This window comes from Egretta garzetta, unplaced genomic scaffold, assembly GCF_000687185.1.
Source record: "Egretta garzetta isolate BGI_Z169 unplaced genomic scaffold, ASM68718v1 scaffold16, whole genome shotgun sequence".
Classification (NCBI taxonomy): domain Eukaryota; kingdom Metazoa; phylum Chordata; class Aves; order Pelecaniformes; family Ardeidae; genus Egretta; species Egretta garzetta.
In genome coordinates this window covers 4,247,142-4,264,868 of record NW_009260022.1, presented here as the reverse complement: position 1 = coordinate 4,264,868, position 17,727 = coordinate 4,247,142, and the positions used below count along the sequence as shown (strand labels likewise).

The window sequence follows — 17,727 nt, the reverse complement described above, 5'->3', positions numbered from 1 at the left end:
GTGACAGTCTGTTTATCTGTTGCCACTAAAGATGTATAGTAAAAATTAAGTTTAAGAAAACAGTAATGTCAAATTAATTTAAAAAGAAAGCATGTATTTCAAATTTATGGATTATTTTGTTTAAAGTCTTGTATTTCTGGGTTTTTCATTCAAAGTTCACTGTAGTAGCACATTGTTTTTGAATCCTATGTGTTGCAATTTACTGAGAAGATAACAAGAAATATTAAGTAGTTTTCACAAACTACATATACTAAGCATAATACTAAGTTTTCTGTACACTACCCGTATGGTGTTGGGACAAGGTTTATACCTATAAATAAGATCTTTTTTAACCTATTTTTCCTAAATAATACATAGTTTTATAGATTTATGTGATAAGATCAATTTGCAATACATGTATTTCTCTTTTCTACCTGCTACAAGATTTTTGCGGACCAAATTTATATATTTGCTAATTTTAAACTATACTGTTTTTCAAACTTAAAATACTAAGGGAAGGATTGTAGGAAAAATTATCACTGAAGCACTGGTTTTCTGCATTGTATTTAAGTGTTTGATTGTAGACTACAGATTATTTCCCTTTAAAGGAGGATTTGATTCTCAGAATAGTTTAGAACATGAATTGGTGTTTTGTATATTTACATACTATTTTCTAGAAATACTACAACAGCACTTCCTTTAATGAGTTTATTCCAGAAACACAGATTACTTTAAACATCAATTCCACCACAGAATGGACTAGAACAAAACTTGCATCATTCGTTTGTGTGGACCAAGTTCTCCTTTAAATCTATGGACTGGTTTTCATTTTAATTAAATGAATGAACTTCACTGTTGGTGTTTCACAGTTATTATTTTTTTGTATAAATGTCTTATGAATTTCAACAAAAGGACTGTGTGGAAATGCTTCTGCACACTGTGCATTTCCAAAATAAAGTTTGAAAATCTTGGTAATAATTACTTTTAAAAATAGGTTTGTTCAACTTTTGGTTTTGTGCATTAAGAAACAATTCTTTGGTCAACATTTAACGTTTTTACTTTGTTTCCAGTAGCTTTGAGTTTGTACTCCAAACTTGCAGAGTTTGTTGAGTTAGTTGAGCCAGAGAGGAATGCTGCCCTACTGATAAAGGAGAAGGGAATTAGAAGTACAGAATGATTAAATGCTTAGGATCACACACATAAAACTACCTTTTGATGAATTCAGTCAAGGAAGCTTATTTCTCAGTTAAGTGCTTTCACCTAGAACAAAGAATATTGATACAACCATGTATTACCTTTTTCTGTTAAGCCTGGTGGACTGAATGCTGCACCCTGTGAAGAGTTTGTTTCTCAGGAGGGAGACTAGTAGAAATAATGGTTTCAAAAGTTTGCCTGTGTGCAGAGTTGTGCTGTAGTTAAACAGGGGCCACAGCAGGGATGATAAACTCACCTGGCACCTGAGCATAAGAACACTGATGGCCACAGACCACAGCATTTAACATCTGTCAGATGCTAAATGAGAAGGCTGGCTCCACAGAACTAGCTTAGTACCAAGCCACAAAACCACCCAACTGGAAGTTTAATTTTTAAAATAGTTTTAATGAATAAATGTAGTGATTCTTTCAAAAAATTACCTTAACACAAACCAAGATTAATTTTATAGTGCAAGACTGAGCTCATTTGCATATAAAACTATTAATCTCAGCATTTTGATAGTTGAGCTAGTATACTGATTTTCTACAGTGATTCACTTCAACTTAACCAGTGTGCTAGCAATGACTTGAGTACAGTAAAGAAAATATTAAACACAAAAATTATCTTCTGAACTTCTATTTAAATCAAAGGTAATCAAACTTTTAAGTATTGTAAACCAAAATATTAATGCATTTGTGTGTTCACCACAATCGTTCAGGGTGGCGGGTGAGGAGAATACATACAAAGATAACTACACAGCAAGTCGTTCTAATAATCAGAATTCAATCAGTAGCTAGCCAAGAGCATGAAAGATGTTTTATTTCAATAATACTGTATGAAATATTTGAATAGACTTTCTAGAAAACAAATTGTTAGCTTTTCTTCAGAAACATCTCTTTTAGTTCACAGATATTACTAAAATAACTTCAATTAAGTTAAACATTTAAAACTTAGTGTAAAAGCTAGAACGTTCAGCCTCAGAGTTGAGTTTTTAAAATCCCTTGCTGTAACTTTCAGCTTTAGTTTAGCAAAAGCAATAGCTGCAAGCATTCCCTCTAACTGTTTTACAGGCCCCATTTTACAATATGTGGAATTTCTCATATACATCCTCTTGCAGGGTTGAAGAAGAGAACAGCTATAGCTTCTCCTCACTTGTAGCCATGCAGATTGAAAGATATGCAAGCCACCACCTCACATCCTCGTAAAGAAGAAAAATAGGGACCTCTCAAAGTGCCCACAAACTTGAGTGGAGCAGGTAACTGTACTGGTCTGGTGGCAATTAAGCGAGAATAATCCCTCAGAGTGACAGCTCAACTGTGTATATAGCCCATTCTGTAAATCATTCCTGTTAAAGTGACTGTGCTAGCTTGACCAGGGTATAAAACCATTCTATTGTTTTGCAGAACTAGCCTGGGGAGGTAGCAGGTGATAATCTTTAATCTGGTTTAGCTACAACTAGAATAGCATGACTTCAATTTCTAGCATACCACCTATTCCCTTCACCTGTAGTATCTCAACTTCTCCTCTGTGCAGAGCTAGTAAACTAGCAAAATTTAGGCTTATTCTTTCAGAGAGGGATTATGTATGTCTGCTGCAGAAAAAAAAATCACAAATTACATGCAATGAATTAACTGAGAAAAAGATTAGTTCTCAGTGTCTTTAACTGCGTCACTCCTAATATGTTCAGTTGTGACAGGGATAGAGATACAATATAAATGTGTATAATTTGAACAAAGCTGGCACAATAGGCATTAAAAGAAGTTTAATCCTTTATTAAAAGAAGGACTTTGTACCTGAAATGTAGCACTCATTCCCTTCTCTATCTTCCCCAGTATGTTTTGACAGTTTGCCTTTGACTGATAAACACATTCTGCTTACCATATTTACGTTATAGTGTGACTTCCAGTTACTACATACATGAGGCCAGAAGCAGATCACAAATACAAAGGTATTTTCAAAAAACATTAATTCCACTTTTTCTTAAATAGTCCTGAGAAGGTAGTTTCTACTGTCAGAGTAACAGAGATGCCCTATTAAGGGCAAATTTTAAAAATCTGTTTCTTAAAATAGTTTCCATTTACAGCTGTAACCTGACATAACAGAGTCTGAGATCTTACTAGGGCTAGAACATTGATACTCCGTTTTGGTACTGCCTACAGAAATCTATGCATATCTTTACTATACACAAGCCAACACTACTTCCTAATTCACAATGATCATGGCAAGGTAAGTTTTTCACATGTATTAAATATTCACATTACAACCAAAGAAATACGACTTATACCACATACCTGAGATACATTATACCAATGGTAGCAGCTAGAACTGATTTTTTTTTAATTGCTACAAACCTAAGTGTGATTTCTACAGCTGCAAAAAACCATAATGTAGGCAACATATCCAACTTCCCAAAATTAAGCTTCAGCATGCTTAAGATAAAAGAATAGAAAGTGCCATATGGGTGCAAAGGTATAGCAATGAGCTCCTCAATATTTCTTACATGAGTTTTTAATTAATCTGTAATATTGTATAATGGAAAAATGGTCTGGTGAGCTTTTTCAATAGTTCTTCTATTAAAACAGTTTTGTAATTATATGAATTAATACATTTCTCACCAGATGTGATATAGATTGCCTTGGTCCCTATAAAACCCCAAATTATTGCTCCCTTGACTTGGCTACTGAAAGTAGTCATAAATAGAAAGTGGAACAAATAAAGTGTGACCTTCTCTCTTAAAGTTTAAAAGTATGTACAGGTTTGGGTTTTTTCTTGGCTTTACTCTTTTCTGGAATTAAAGAAAAAAAAATTAAACTTCTGTTACTCCACTTAAAATTAGTTTCACATATCAAATGTGGCTCAGCATCTTGGTGTAAATCAGGTCTTTTAAATTCCCTTTACAGACATACCTACTTCTTATGAACTGTTGAGGAAAAAGCTATATACTGCGAAAAGTGGTCATGTCCTTTGGCTCACTGCTTGGCACGCACCAGTCATCTGCTTCATGGTTTGCTTTATAATGTTTCCAGGCTGCTTTGTTATATACAGGGAGTCTTTCAATGGATTCTGTTGATAAGGCCTGTAAGTAGAGAAGACTGTAGCTGCCTATTCTTTTTAATCAAAGTTATAGTAACAGAACAAGGAATTCCATTAGCAGTTAGAGTTGCTGATAAATTTAAAATGGTAGTGTGTTACATCATACCTTTATGTAAATAACTGCATCTGTTCCATAGCCTTCTAAGGAATACAGTTTCAAGTCTCCTTGGAAGTACTGTGCATACAGACGTGATATGGGTAAGCCATAACCAAATCCAGCCTGATCCAGGAGAAAAAGTCTATTTTCATTAATTGCATCCATCAGTGGTGTTTTCTGTTTCAACTTAATAGTTAAACAGACAAACTAATCATGATGTTTGACAGTAAAAGGAGGAGTTCAAATGTGCCCCCCCAAACTATTATATACCCCGATAATGGAAGAATACATGGATGATTGTGACTATGAGAAAACTGTTTTATTCCTTTGTCAGACAGGGCTGCTAGATACTACTACTTGTATTACAGTAGCTTTTTCAAGAAGAGATGACACCATCAGAGAAAACCGTACTGAGTCTGCCTTATGGAGCTGCTAGTCTTAAGAACACTGAGTACTTATGTCAGATACTTTTCATCATCAGTACATACAAAAAAAGGTCCAAGAAGCAATGTCTGTGAATGTGTAGCTTATACTAAAATTCTATCAAGCCCTGTCTGCAGTAGCAGGACATAGCCCTGAAGTGTTAAGTATAATTTTTTATCTTTGTATTTTAATCTACTAAATTTTAGAGGTAATTTCTCAATGAAAATACACAACACTTCTCTGTAAAGATCTAGTGTTTAATGAGTTGCATAGTCATCTTCATGCAGAACACACTATATAAATTTAAAAAAACCATTTTGAATTATGTGATGTGAGAGAATAAATTCAGGAAGGCTGTTCAGAACTTCTTACTGAGAGCTAAAGGCTTTATTTCTTGTGCATCTATTAAGTTCACACGAGACCGAAGTTCTTCATACGTCCTGTCACATCCACATACCTTCATCCTTGCTGGGGGATGGTAAGACTTACTACACAGTACAAGCAAAACTATGGACTTGATCCGAAATAATTGCTATGATCATTTTTCCTTTCATTCAGTGGCCACAACCAGAATTGTCCTTACTGCAGTACAAAGAGCATAGCTAAGTGTTCTGCTTGAGGTAGCTGATCTTTATATTTGGTAGAGAAAAATAAAATCTTGAACAAGTTTAAATAATTTTTTAATTTTAGGATTTTATGCAATTTTCCAGTTATTTTCAGAAAAATACTTGAATTAAGCTATAACATTCAAATGGTGATACTCATTGTATCTATAAAATCAGTATTTCATAGCTTTGGCTAAATGGTTTCTTTTGTGACAATTAAACATATTCAATATTACGAGGTATAAAAGATATGCATACCAAAGGTGTAGCTCGTGATGTCTCAACACGTGGACGTGGTGCTGTTGAATACATGTAGTTGAACAGTCTGTCAATTTTCCTTGTAGGAACACCTCCACCACGATCACTCATCTGGTACAAGAGGGAACATGTAGCATTATGTCCCTGAATACATTTTTATAAAAGACAGCTTCTCAAATAATAATCCAGGGGAAGGTCAGGTAAAAGATAATATAAAGTTGTCCCTATTAAATTATGGGTTTTCTTAAATTCTCATCTCTCAGCTACAGCAATGACCAGAGAAGATGAATCCTTCCCTTTCATCCCTCATCCAAACCATTTAAATACTACCATAAGAAGTATTCACAATCTCTTGGAAGTAAGAAAATTCTACTTAAATTGTGCATTGCTTTTATCTTGTTCGTAACTCAATTATGTCTGAAGTCAGTACCTTTTGGCAAATGCCAGGTTCTGTGTCTTATCTTTATTCCTCAGGAATACTGCCAGTTAAATACAAGCTGTTAAAACCTATTACTGAAGGAGTAAGTAAGAGGAGTTGGTTTACTACGGTTTAGTTAGACCTATGAAAAAGCCAGTGCTTCCACTTGGTCTTTGAAATCCAACATGGATGTTGTACAGAAAAAAAGCTGTTACTCTGCAAACTGTACGTCAGGGAGATTTGATTTGCATGCAATATACAATGTTTATTTCCCTTTTTTCAGTTGTTTCACACCTGTATAGCTCTGTCACTGTCACATATAAAATGCTGATATTGCAATTGTATAAATATGCTCCATTTTTAGTCATGGTTGCTTATAAGCTAGGCAAGACATGAGTGTGACAAAAGCATAGAATTCTATTGCAGAGCCTTCAGTGTGACTGTGGAACTTCTTCATGAATTTCCTACTGATGCAGTATGTGAAACTGGGTAATGGTCTTGTTACTTGCATACTACATCATCACATACAATCTATTGTTGGAACCAGATCACCAGCTAAAGTTAGTAATACGCTGCCTATGACAGGCAAAAAAAACCTAATCAAAATAATCAAGAAAGTGCGTACCTTCACAGTTAAATCCTCATTTCCCAACGTGACGTGTACATGAATTGGAGGATAAATGCATCGATCAGCATTATGTTCCATGGTGGCTCTCATTGCATTCTGCAATTTTCAAGTACAATTTAAATCCTGTTCTTACCACTTCCCTAAATTGATGTTTTAAGATCATATACAAAGTTATTTTTATCACGTATTTCAGAATCAGGACAAATCTATATGGTTTTAAAATAGAGTTTTCTTAATATTTCTAGTTTACGCAGTGTCAGTATTTATATAGTTTATTAGAATACACAGACTTCAAGTATTTTTTTAGAACATCTGAATATTTTAATGTAGTTTTATTTGTAGAATTCTTTATAATGCATAGTAGATGCAATATGACAAAGATCAACAAAAAGTCTAGGATTGAATTGCTTGAGAAAAGCTCTATAGGACCTGTTACACATCATACCGGATTTGAAGATGTCCCAAAAATCACTTCTTCTATTAGTTAATGTCTTTATACATTTTAAGATTTTTTTCACAAAGCTGTCTACTCAGAATGCGTCAGATGTATTCAGTGGCTAGGCAAAGGAGGTACCTTCTTCCAAAGCTGTTCATTTTCTATACAATTACTGTTTAAATAGTACAATTTAGGTATCTTCCTGCAGTCAAATAGCAAAAGGTTTGCACTTGCAAAACCACACCGCTATCTAGAATTGGTTCAAAAAGTCAAACAAATACAATCTCACTAAACAAAGATGTACAAGAGTTGTGTAATGGTAAGTGCACAGACCTTGAAAAGTTCGAAAACCATGTGATAAAGATGTGATGGTACATAGACCACTTGCATGGGCTGTCCTGGTGATTTAGCTAGAGAAAAAAAGAGTAAATAATTAAATAGCAAACTATGTATCTTTTATTCATTCCCACAGTAATTCATATTTGTATTGTTGAGAGAATTTACAAGAGAAGGAAAATTTGAACATAAATCTTTTGAAAAGCTGTATGTTAACCAAAAGTCATACTCAAGATTTTCGAATGTGCTTGCTGCTTTAGAAATTAATCTTAAAACCGCTGTGGCATCACTAATTAGGGCATGTAGTAGTTGCGTTCTAATACCTATGAGGAGGTTATCATGAAGAGAGTCAGGCTCTTCAGGTGGTGGGAGAACATGAAACAGTGAATGTAAGGTGAAATAACAGATTCAGACTGGATGCAGAGAAAGACTTTTTCATGACAGTTAAGCATTGAAACAGGTTGCCCAGAATCATCATCCTTGGAGGATTTGTAAGACGAAACTGGATAAAGCCCTGGGCACCCTAGTCTGACCTCACAGCTGTCCCTGTTTTGAGCAGGAGGTCAGGCTAGAAACCTCCTGGTAGCTCCCTCCCACCCAAACTATCTTACGATCCTGTAATGCATCAAATAGTTAACTACAGTGCAGCCTATTCTTGGATTAATTTAGCTGATTTCTAACAAGAAACCTTAACAAAAAATATGTAGTCAATTCTGTGTATAAAACTGGTGTAGTTTTCAAACCTTTTTTAAAGAATAAATTCTAGAAAATGTATCATGGGAACACATTCATTATACCAAAAATTAAGGAAAGGTTGCTCAGAAAATTCTGCTGGCTCTTAAAGGTTCTTTCAGTTCAACAAATTAGTTATCTCTCACCAGACTGTTAGTGACCAGTGCTTTATGAACATAAATGTTGAAGACTAATGATGTCAAAAGATCTAGAACAAATTATGTACCCAGCAAAAATGAAAGGGGGGTGGGGTGGGGGTGGGAATCACACTTTGAAATATGTCAGGTTCCTGTCCTCAAGTTAACTGCGTCCCTCCGTGCCTCCACCCCCAGATCCCATGCCTGAGGTTTAAATAATGGTCTTCACTCTCAGCTGTGGGCAAGGAATATGCATTTGGCCTGGATAAGGTTGAACTCACCTTCATGATTCATTGAGCAAAAGGTCGCTCCTTTTATAAAAACTGAACTATTTGTTCTGGCTTCTGGAGCACATACACCATTAAATGACCCCTCAGTACAGAGAATTAGCTAGCGTGACTGACAGTTCCCTACAGACATTTTTAGTATCATGCTCCGAAGATGAAGAGAGGTAAGCCCTTTAATCTAGACACAGAATGACAGGTTTTGTACAGCAGGAAGAAGAGATCTGGAACGTGTAATCAAGGCCACACTTTCTTTGCCTTTAGCTTCATAGGCAAAGTTAATGTGGTTGCACTTTGGCTTTCGCAATTACTCGTAGAAGCAATTTTGATTGCTTGTTTTTGTAGGTCTGTCCGAACTTGAAAAGCACTCTAGTGCGTAGTGCCAGAAAGGCTCTTTAGCATTCAGGACTATGAGGACAAGAGCTGACCTCTGAGTTGTAAACTGTTTGTTCAAGTCACAGCCAATGGGTTCAAATAATTTTTACCACATCTTGAGTATACTATATCTAATTAGACATCAAGAACATGATAGCTGAATAAGCAAGAGAAATTAGAATGGAATTTTTAGTATAAATCTTAAAAGTGTCACAAGAAATACAGAGAGGGTGAGATGCAATAGACAGTGTAAGGTCAAGACATACAAAAATCTTAGGGATAGAAGGAGGCTGCTAATACCTGTTACGTCAACAGCTGTAGTGTCAAACACTTGTGTACTGATTTCAGTTTTCTAATTAAAGGGAAGAATAGGGAAAGCCTTTTGCCAGATTAAAAAAAAAAAATAAATCCCAAACTATGACAGTAGATACAGAGAACACATTAACTACATGAAAAGTGGAATGAGAACATTTCACCACCAGCTACTTTAGACAAAGCCATCACTATGTTCACAAGAGAGTGCTTTGTCCCATATTCACTTACCATTCAACTCTTCAAGGATGAGTTCTGGAGAGCTCATGTAATATAAATCACAAAGTCTCTTGGCACTTTCATAGCCATCTATAATAAAACCACACAAAGTCACCTTTCCCCCTCCACTTTTTGTTTTCTCCTTTACAGTTTGCCAAAAAGAAAAACAAAAATTGAAAACACCATGCACTGGGAGGGAGATTTTGTATTTTCTCACAAAAACTAGGTTTATAGGGAAAAGTGGTAAAACTATATTAAACTTTAAATGAAACTTCTGCCCCGGGTAGGAAAGAACTAAACAGTATATTAATATCAAGATGTATATTGGCTCTCACTATAGACATTCATGTAAGTTTTCAGGATTCTTGTTCTTATTTGCTGAATTTACCTCTAACAACTTCAACAACATTGCAGCTAGGATCAATGCTTCCAATGTGTTTTGGATGAGCTGGATTAATTTTCCCACCAAACAGTAAAGCTGTCAAAAAAAGAAAATATTATTTAATACCCAATATAATTTTGTAATTTTAGTTTGTCTTCAGTTTTGCTAAATAAGAAATGTATAGGCAATCTATAATTCCAATCTTCACCATACTTTAAAGCCTACTGTTAATAAATATTTTAAGAATTGTGTTAAGAATGAATGTATAAATAGCAAGGCAAATAGTGTACTCCTAAGGAGAATTTAAGTACATATGAAGCACTTACTTAAAAATGAAACGAAAATATACTATATGTTAGGGACATGGTTTAGTAGCGGGATGGCAGTGTTAGGTAAAAGGTTGGACTCAATGATCTTAAAGGTCTTTTCCAACCAAAGTGATTCTATGATACTGACATAGTACAGGTATCATTTCCCCTCCTTTCAACAATGGCACTTACAGTGTTGATTAAGAAGCATTCTAATTGAAATGCGACTCATGTAGAAACGGTCTAAAAAATACTGCACGTTCTGTGAGGTCACTGGATCAATGCCAAAGCTTTCCTTGTACTCTATTACTCCTTGAGCCATTGTAGGAATTACATCATTGTGTCGATTCCGGATTTTTATCACAGTATCTGTAAAACTAAAATGAATACATTTTTAGTATTTCACTTTCAAGTTAATTTAATACTCAGGCAAACAGAATATCTGCCTACAAAAATTAAGACCAGTATGTACAGAAATATCACCGGTCTCCCTACAGCAATAAGAAGACAGGTCAGTCTTTACAGCATATTTCAAGCAACTAGCACTGAAACAATCAGTAATCAACCATTACTGATTAATTATAAAATTACTATTTATTTATCATCTTGATTACTGCTAAGAAAACTGTCCCAACATTTTCATGCAGATCATCCCATGCGTGTCAAATGGCAGTTATGATCAGCCAACGATGACCAGACCTACTCTACAGGTGAAAATTTCCATACATCAGATCCAACACTACAAGTAAGGAATTGGTAAACATTTGGTCAAGGGCTAAGTACTGGGACCAGTTCTGTTTAATATTTTATCAGTGATCTGTATCAGGAATAGTGTGACCAGCAGGACAAGGGAAGTCATCGTGCCCCTGTACTCGGTGCTGGTGAGGCCGCACCTCGAATACTGTGTTCAGTTTTGGGCCCCTCACTACAAGAAGGATGTTGCATTGCTGGAGCATGTCCAGAGGAGAGCAACCAAGCTGGTGAGGGGTCTGGAGCACAAGTCATACGAGGAACGGCTGAGGGAACTGGGGTTGTTTAGTCTGGAGAAGAGGAGGCTGAGGGGAGACCTGATCGCCCTCTACAGCTACCTGAAAGGAGGCTGTAGTGAGGAGGGGGTTGGCCTCTTCTCTCTGGTAACAGATGATAGGACGAGGGGGAATGGTTTGAAGCTGCGCCAGGGCAGGTTTAGGTTAGATATTAGGAAAAACTTCTTCACTGAAAGGGTTGTCAGGCTCTGGAATGGGCTGCCCAGGGAGGTGGTAGAGTCCCCATCCTTGGAGGTATTTAAAAGAAGGCTAGATGAGGTGCTTAGGGACATGGTTTAGTGGTGGGATGGCAGGGTTAGGTTAACGGTTGGACTCGATGATCTTAAAGGTCTTTTCCAACCAAAGCGATTCTATGATTCTATGATCTGGATGAGGGGATCGAGTGCACCCTCAATAAGTTTGCAGATGACACCAAATTGGGCGGGAGTGTTGATTTGCTCGAGGATTGAAGGGCTCTACAGAGGGATCTGGACAGTCTGGATCAATGGACCAAGGCCAACTGTATGAGGTTCAAAAAGGCCGAGTGCCAGGTTCTGCACTTGGGTCACAACGACCCCATGCAAAGCTACAAGCTTAGGGAAGAGTGGCTGGAAAGCTGACCAGCAGAAAACGACCTGGGGGTGTTGGTCAACAGCTGGCAGAATATGAGCTGTTAGTGTGCCCAGGTGGCCAAGAAGGCCAACAGCATCCTGGCTTGTATCAGAAATGGCGTGGCCAGCCAGACCAGGGAAGTCATTCTTCTCCTGTACCCAGCACTGGTGAGGCCACACCTTGAATACTCTGTTCAGTTTTGGGCCCCTCACTCCAAGAAGGACACTGAGGTGCTTGAGCGTGTCCAAAGAAGGGCAATGAAGCTGGTGAAGGGTCTAAAGCACAAGTCTCATGAGGAGTGGCTGAGGCAATGGGTGTTTTAGCTTGGAGAAAAGGAGGCTGAGGGGAGACCTTATTGCCCTCTACAACTACTTGAAAGAAGGTTGTAGTGAGGAGGGCATCGGTCTCTTCTGCTAAGTAACAAGAGATAATACAAGAGGAAATGGCCTCAAGTTGTGCCAGGGGAGGTTTAGATTGGATACCAGAAAAAATCTGTTCACCACAAAGGTTGTTAAGCATTGGAATAGGCTGTCCAGGGAAGTGGGTACCGTGGAGGTACTTAAAAGATATGGTGCTTAGGGACATGGTTTAGTGGTGGAGTGGCAGTGTTAGGCTAATGGTTGGACTTGATGATCTTAAAGGTCTTTTCCAAGCTACATGATTATATGATAAGTTTAACATATTCATAGCTTTTTCAGTGTAACAAAAAAAGCCCTGACCAGAATGACATGGCATAGAAGTGCTTTGCTTCATGTTTTAATGTACCCTCTTTTTAGGGACAGGGCATGACATTACTGCAATTCTTATGTAAAGATTGGAGATAGCTGAAATTTTTCTTAAGCTGTCTTTTTCTTGCCAGTCCTTCTACATAATATTAACACAAGTGACAGCAAATTCTTACCTATGAATAGCCCCTGAATCTTCAGAACTTCTGTCCTTAAAGTCAAGGATCTCCTGAAGACTTTGGACATACCTTTAAATGAAAGAAACATGACAAAGACCATTTCTAATATGCCTCTCCAGATCCCTTTGGTTAGCAATTTATGGTCTTCCAAGGTTGCTTGTTTCCAAATCATTGTATTTGATATATCCCATTGACCTATCCCCCATGAATTCTGTTAGATCCTTTTGAATCTATTCATGATGTTTTCTTCCAAAATTTCCAGAGCAAGGCATTCCACAATTTAATTAGAATGCATGAAAGGTCTTCCTTGTGTTTTAAACCCAGTAGGTGATCTCTTATTTGCAGTCCCAGCGAGTTCCTGTTACTAGAAAGTCTTTCCAGCTTGTTCATGACTTACATATTTCTGCCATCTCTTTCCTTAGACGTGTATTTTCCAAGCTGAAGAATTCTATTTAGTTTCTGCTCACGTAGAAATTGTTCCAACCCTCTGATTATCCCTCTTGGTCTTTTCCGTTCAGGATGGAGTGACTAAAACTGCATGCAGTTCAGAGCAATAATGGGCTAACACAGTGGTACAATTATATTCCTCCCCATTTGTTACTTAGTTCCTAACATTATTTGCCTTCTTGCCTATCAACTAGCATATTCAGAAAAATATCCCCAGTAGCATCAAAATTTCTTTTTCCATTGTAAGCAAGTAAACATGCAGGGAGAGGAGGTTCCTCTCCGTGCTCTGCTTTGCATTTGTCCAAGTGGAATTCATTTCCCATTTGAACATGGTCATTTAGTATCATGAGAATTTAAGCATTCATGTTTCATTAAAAGCCTTCATCTTCATTGACAGCTCTTTTTATATTCAGTCATCTAATCAATCCCACTTATTCACTGGCAGACTTTCTGTACTGTTAACTTTAAAAGCCTTTCCAGATAGCCATGTGCCTTCAGCAGTTGCCAAGCAATCTCTTTGTTTTGCTTTCATCTTACAAAAGTTTATGCTTATGTGCAAGTCCCTTACTTGAAAGCAAATTTTACTTTTCAAAGGATATATTTTTTATTTTAATAGCCATTTATTCTTTCTGTTGTTTTACATACTTTGGCTTTACGAGCTTCCTATTGCTCTTTCTTCGTATTTTCTGTCTTTACTCCCAATCTGCAATAACGTGTCTTTTAAATGGTTTCTACTGTCTATCTTTTGCAAGCATTTTGTGCATTAGCCTGCTTCTGTTGGTTTCTTCAACTGGCTTCTTCATTTTAGGCAAGTCCCCTGTTAAACATTGTTCTGGTGGGTTTTTGTTTTTACTGAATTCTCATACGTGACTATCTGCTTAATGATTTTTGATTCCCTGTGCGTTCTCTAATTGCTCCTAAAGGGTTTTTTCCAAGTCTGTGAATTTAGTTTCTGATTTATATCACATTGGAATTTTTACTCAGTCTAAATAAGTGATGTTCATGTTACGAGCACATGAAATGTTCTTTCTATAGAAGAGAACGAGTTCCTCAAACTTGTGCATATGCAGAAGGTCACCCTTAAAGGTATGAAATGATGCTGTTCTTACCAGCTCTGCACCAGCTGAACTGAAGGTGTTCTTAGGAGGTTGTCTGGAAGCAGGCTTATTTCCTTCATTATGTTTGCCAATCTCACAGGCAACTCTTGTCGTAGAAACATAAATGAAGTCTTTTCACAAGCATTTTCAGATCCTAAGACCAAAATAAATACCTGACAACATCAGAATCAGTACTTATGGTAGAGAACTACACAGACTCTTGCTTTCTTGTGTAAGAGATCTGTGGTTTGTATTTAAAGTTCACTCAGCCAGTCTGGTAAGCCCATGTTTCTTTAATGGCAGCAGCCCATTTATATTTCAAAATGTAAACCCACATTGAAACCTACCAGACCTGTTGCGGTAACAAGAATCTCCAATGTATAGAGAGTAACTAGTGCGATAGTTGCAGACCCATACCATTCAACTTTAAGTATCGCTTCTATCCGTGTAAATTGTTCATTTTATTTGCAGCAAACATTGCCTGTAACGAGCACTGATCAAACAGTATGTCATTCTGAGCATGTCAAAGAGGCAAATGGGACCAGCACAGGAAACTGTTTATAGGATACTTTCTCAAAAGTATCATGGTCCCATACACCCTGCTTGATCACTGATCTTACTAAATTACCGTAATTCATATTGGAAGACTTCCAGGAAATAAATTCTGTAATACTTGTCTCATTTTCAGCTAGATCTGTTGTAGCTTAAATTCACTTAGAGGAACAGAAGACAGATGAATGAATCCACATGAATACTGAGAGAGATGAAAGTAGGACAGCTACTGTGCTCAGTCATTACGATAGCAGTTCTCCCATACATTTACTTTTTAAATTTTTTACGTTTTTAAAAGCTAGAAGCTGAATTACTGCACCTGTTGATAACAGACCTGTCCTTTTATAAGGATAGGTGTCAGCTGTATGGGTGGCAATTACATGTGGTTATTAAGATCAAGACCTAAATCTACTCCCACAATGCCTGTTGTACTAGGCAAGAAAGGAGGGTGTGGAGTAGGGAAGAGGCTAAGAAATGCTGTACGTTATTCTCAGCCAGACTTCCTTCTAGACTTCAAGAGTGTCATGTAAACAGCATCTGAACTTACTAACCTGTTCATCTGCTGCAGTGAAGTACATACCTGTTGTGAAAACACCAAGCCTGAGGTAACTCCTAACAATTAACTCTGGTGTTTCTGCTTAGTTCATTCCTTCCATTTGGCAAGGGAGAGTTGGGGAAGAAAATTAAAGGAAGGGACATGGAAAAAGAGGAAGCCGGGAGTGTCTTAAACAGGAAAAAACTTCATGAAATTGCAGCGGAGTAGTTTAGTTTAATGCATCCAGACTCAGACACGTCATAAACACTGATGAAAGAATGTCAGTTAACTTAATAAAAAAGTCAATAGCTTACAAGAAATTCCTCCCCAGTGACACTTACTTACCAGTATTAACACGTTGTCTACATATGACCTCTGCCCAGAAACCTTTCATTCTTCTCCCTAGTCAGATTGCATTTCGGGCATGACTGTTACTGGCCTTTCCCTTTTCTCAGGTAAAATTCCACAAACAAGTCAGATTGAAGGTCTTAGAATGTAAAGGTAATCTTCAAATGCCTCATATACTCAGCAAATGACAGTCCACAAATTAGTTTTCTATCTGGAGGCCATATCTTTGCAATCCTGGGTCAAATATGGAAGACAGCTTAGGGTAAGCAAGACTTCAGTGAATGGGCAAATGGCTTTGTTTCCCTGTGCAGCTATGGTCTATCTAGGCAAAGAATGGGTAAGACTCCTACAGAAAATACTGTGTGCTTATCACCCAAGATACGACTGGTGTATATGCTAGATCGAAACCTAGAGGAACAAAAGCAGACTCAGGTGGCTTCATTTTATCTTAAGACTGAATGATTTTTATTGCATCTATGGGAAGTGCAATGTGCAATCCAAGACATGGTCTACACTTGCTGTTTGGCAAATGTTCGGTAGCAACTTCCAAGGTGAAATTTTGTTCTACTTAAAAATGTTTATTTTTTTTTTTTTTTTTTTTAAGTTAGCATTACCAGATTTTATGATTTTCTCTTTGACTGCTCTCACTCCAGCGGAAGAAGCCAAAAAAATTCCCGATGAAAACATCGGATTAGAACGGCTACAGAATGTCTGACAGACATATATCATCTAGGTGTTGCACTCTGCTCTTTTTTTTGCCTGTTATTAGTTTTTAGTATCTGCTATTAAATCCTTAAGCAAAAGGGAGAAAAAAAAAATTTGAAAGTTTTCAAGATTATCTTATGTTCAGGTACTAACAGCAAAAAAGTAGCCTAACTTTTGACATGAGGTAATACCGTGCCTTGAAAATAAACACTGATTTTAAGGTAAGCATTATTTTATCGGTATTTTAGTGGTAAAATAATCCAGGTCAAAGCAAACTCTGAATTGAAAGATTCTTTGCTTGGAAGTATGGTAGCAACAGAATATTTGGTGGGGTTCCTGTACAAATCTAGAGTTTTAAATATTGGATACATTTTATTGCAATGTATGAAACATTCAATAGATGGATGAAGTGACTGGATAGTTTAAGAGAAACTTTTCTTTGTGTATCTTCCTACTTACACGAAGTCTGGGGTTCTAGGATTAGTTCTCAGTTATGTTTTACTTACAAAAATGTAAAAAGCAATACAACTATTAACTAGTTCAATGTTTATATACAACATTTATATAAACATATATGCACATGAGAGAGCCTTGGGTACAGAAACAGAACGTATTAATAGTATGGCTCCATCCCCAGGCTTTGAAAAGGTTTCTCAGTGTGATTTACAAGACCCTTCTCTGTGTAGTCTCTGAAGCAGAACAGAACAATCCCTGTGACCCCTGTTGGTTCCAAGCAGTCAGTCAAACCTGGGAGCATTACGAGTGGTTTTAGTGCAGAGTGTAAGACCGAGTATCCTGTTACCAATTTACTCATTTTTCAAGGCTAGATTCCCAGTCCTCCAGGATGCCTCTTGGTGTTTGCATCCTGCTCCTTCTCCCGCACATCTTCTAAAACATTTGGGTAAGGTGTTTTGGTAGGGCACAGACACGTGACGGAGAAGTGACGATTGTTTCAAGCTAGACACCTTAAAAGGCTGCATGCTGCTAGCTTGCAAAAGGCTTAACAAATCTCACCTGAGTCACTGCTCTAACAATACCAATTGCCATAACCGGCCCCACCCCCTCACCGACGCTGCAGGTTCTGCAGGAAAAAAAAAAAAAAATCCAAACTACTTCAGCGATGCCAAAAGCGGGAGTTTCCAGCTGAATTTCAACCTTGCCACAGTTCCAGTCTCCGGGGAAGGAGCCAACTGGGCTCCCTTCGCCCGGAAGGAAGCAGAACCTTTTTCTGCCAAAAAGGACGGTATTGAGAAGCGATACGCAACAGCACGGGAACGCGGCAGCGC

General features: G+C 37.3%; 1 protein-coding gene across 5 annotated transcripts; it reads right to left on the bottom strand.

The window, feature by feature from the left end:
- Nucleotides 1-788: 788 nt before the first annotated feature.
- Nucleotides 789-16,160, bottom strand: PDK1 (pyruvate dehydrogenase kinase 1). Of its 5 annotated transcripts, XM_009640781.2 has the most exons (12): nucleotides 15,734-16,160; nucleotides 14,314-14,455; nucleotides 12,755-12,826; nucleotides 10,409-10,593; nucleotides 9,915-10,004; nucleotides 9,539-9,616; nucleotides 7,465-7,541; nucleotides 6,693-6,791; nucleotides 5,650-5,760; nucleotides 4,373-4,486; nucleotides 4,080-4,249; nucleotides 789-1,239 (listed from the first exon to the last, which is right to left on the bottom strand). In XM_009640781.2, exons 1-11 carry the CDS (start codon nucleotides 15,780-15,782, stop codon nucleotides 4,109-4,111), a joined length of 1,158 nt encoding a protein of 385 aa, XP_009639076.2. In that variant the 5' UTR covers nucleotides 15,783-16,160; the 3' UTR covers nucleotides 789-1,239; nucleotides 4,080-4,108. The 5 variants fall into 5 exon arrangements, with proteins under 5 accessions (XP_009639076.2, XP_035752130.1, XP_035752131.1 ...); XM_035896237.1 differs by lacking the exon at nucleotides 4,080-4,249 and having other exon boundaries at nucleotides 4,373-4,505; XM_035896238.1 differs by lacking the exon at nucleotides 4,080-4,249.
- Nucleotides 16,161-17,727: the final 1,567 nt, after the last annotated feature.

Bases quoted from the DNA above. Each gene is read 5' to 3' on its own strand.
- PDK1 (XM_009640781.2), bottom strand. From the start codon at position 15,782: ATGAAAGGTTTCTGGGCAGAGGTCATATGTAGACAACGTGTTAATACT. The intron at 14,456-15,733 runs GTAAGTAAGTGT...TTTTGGTCTTAG, and splicing joins TAGACAACGTGTTAATACTG to GATCTGAAAATGCTTGTGAA. The intron at 10,594-12,754 runs GTAAGAATTTGC...TATTCATTTTAG, and splicing joins GATTCAGGGGCTATTCATAG to TTTTACAGATACTGTGATAA.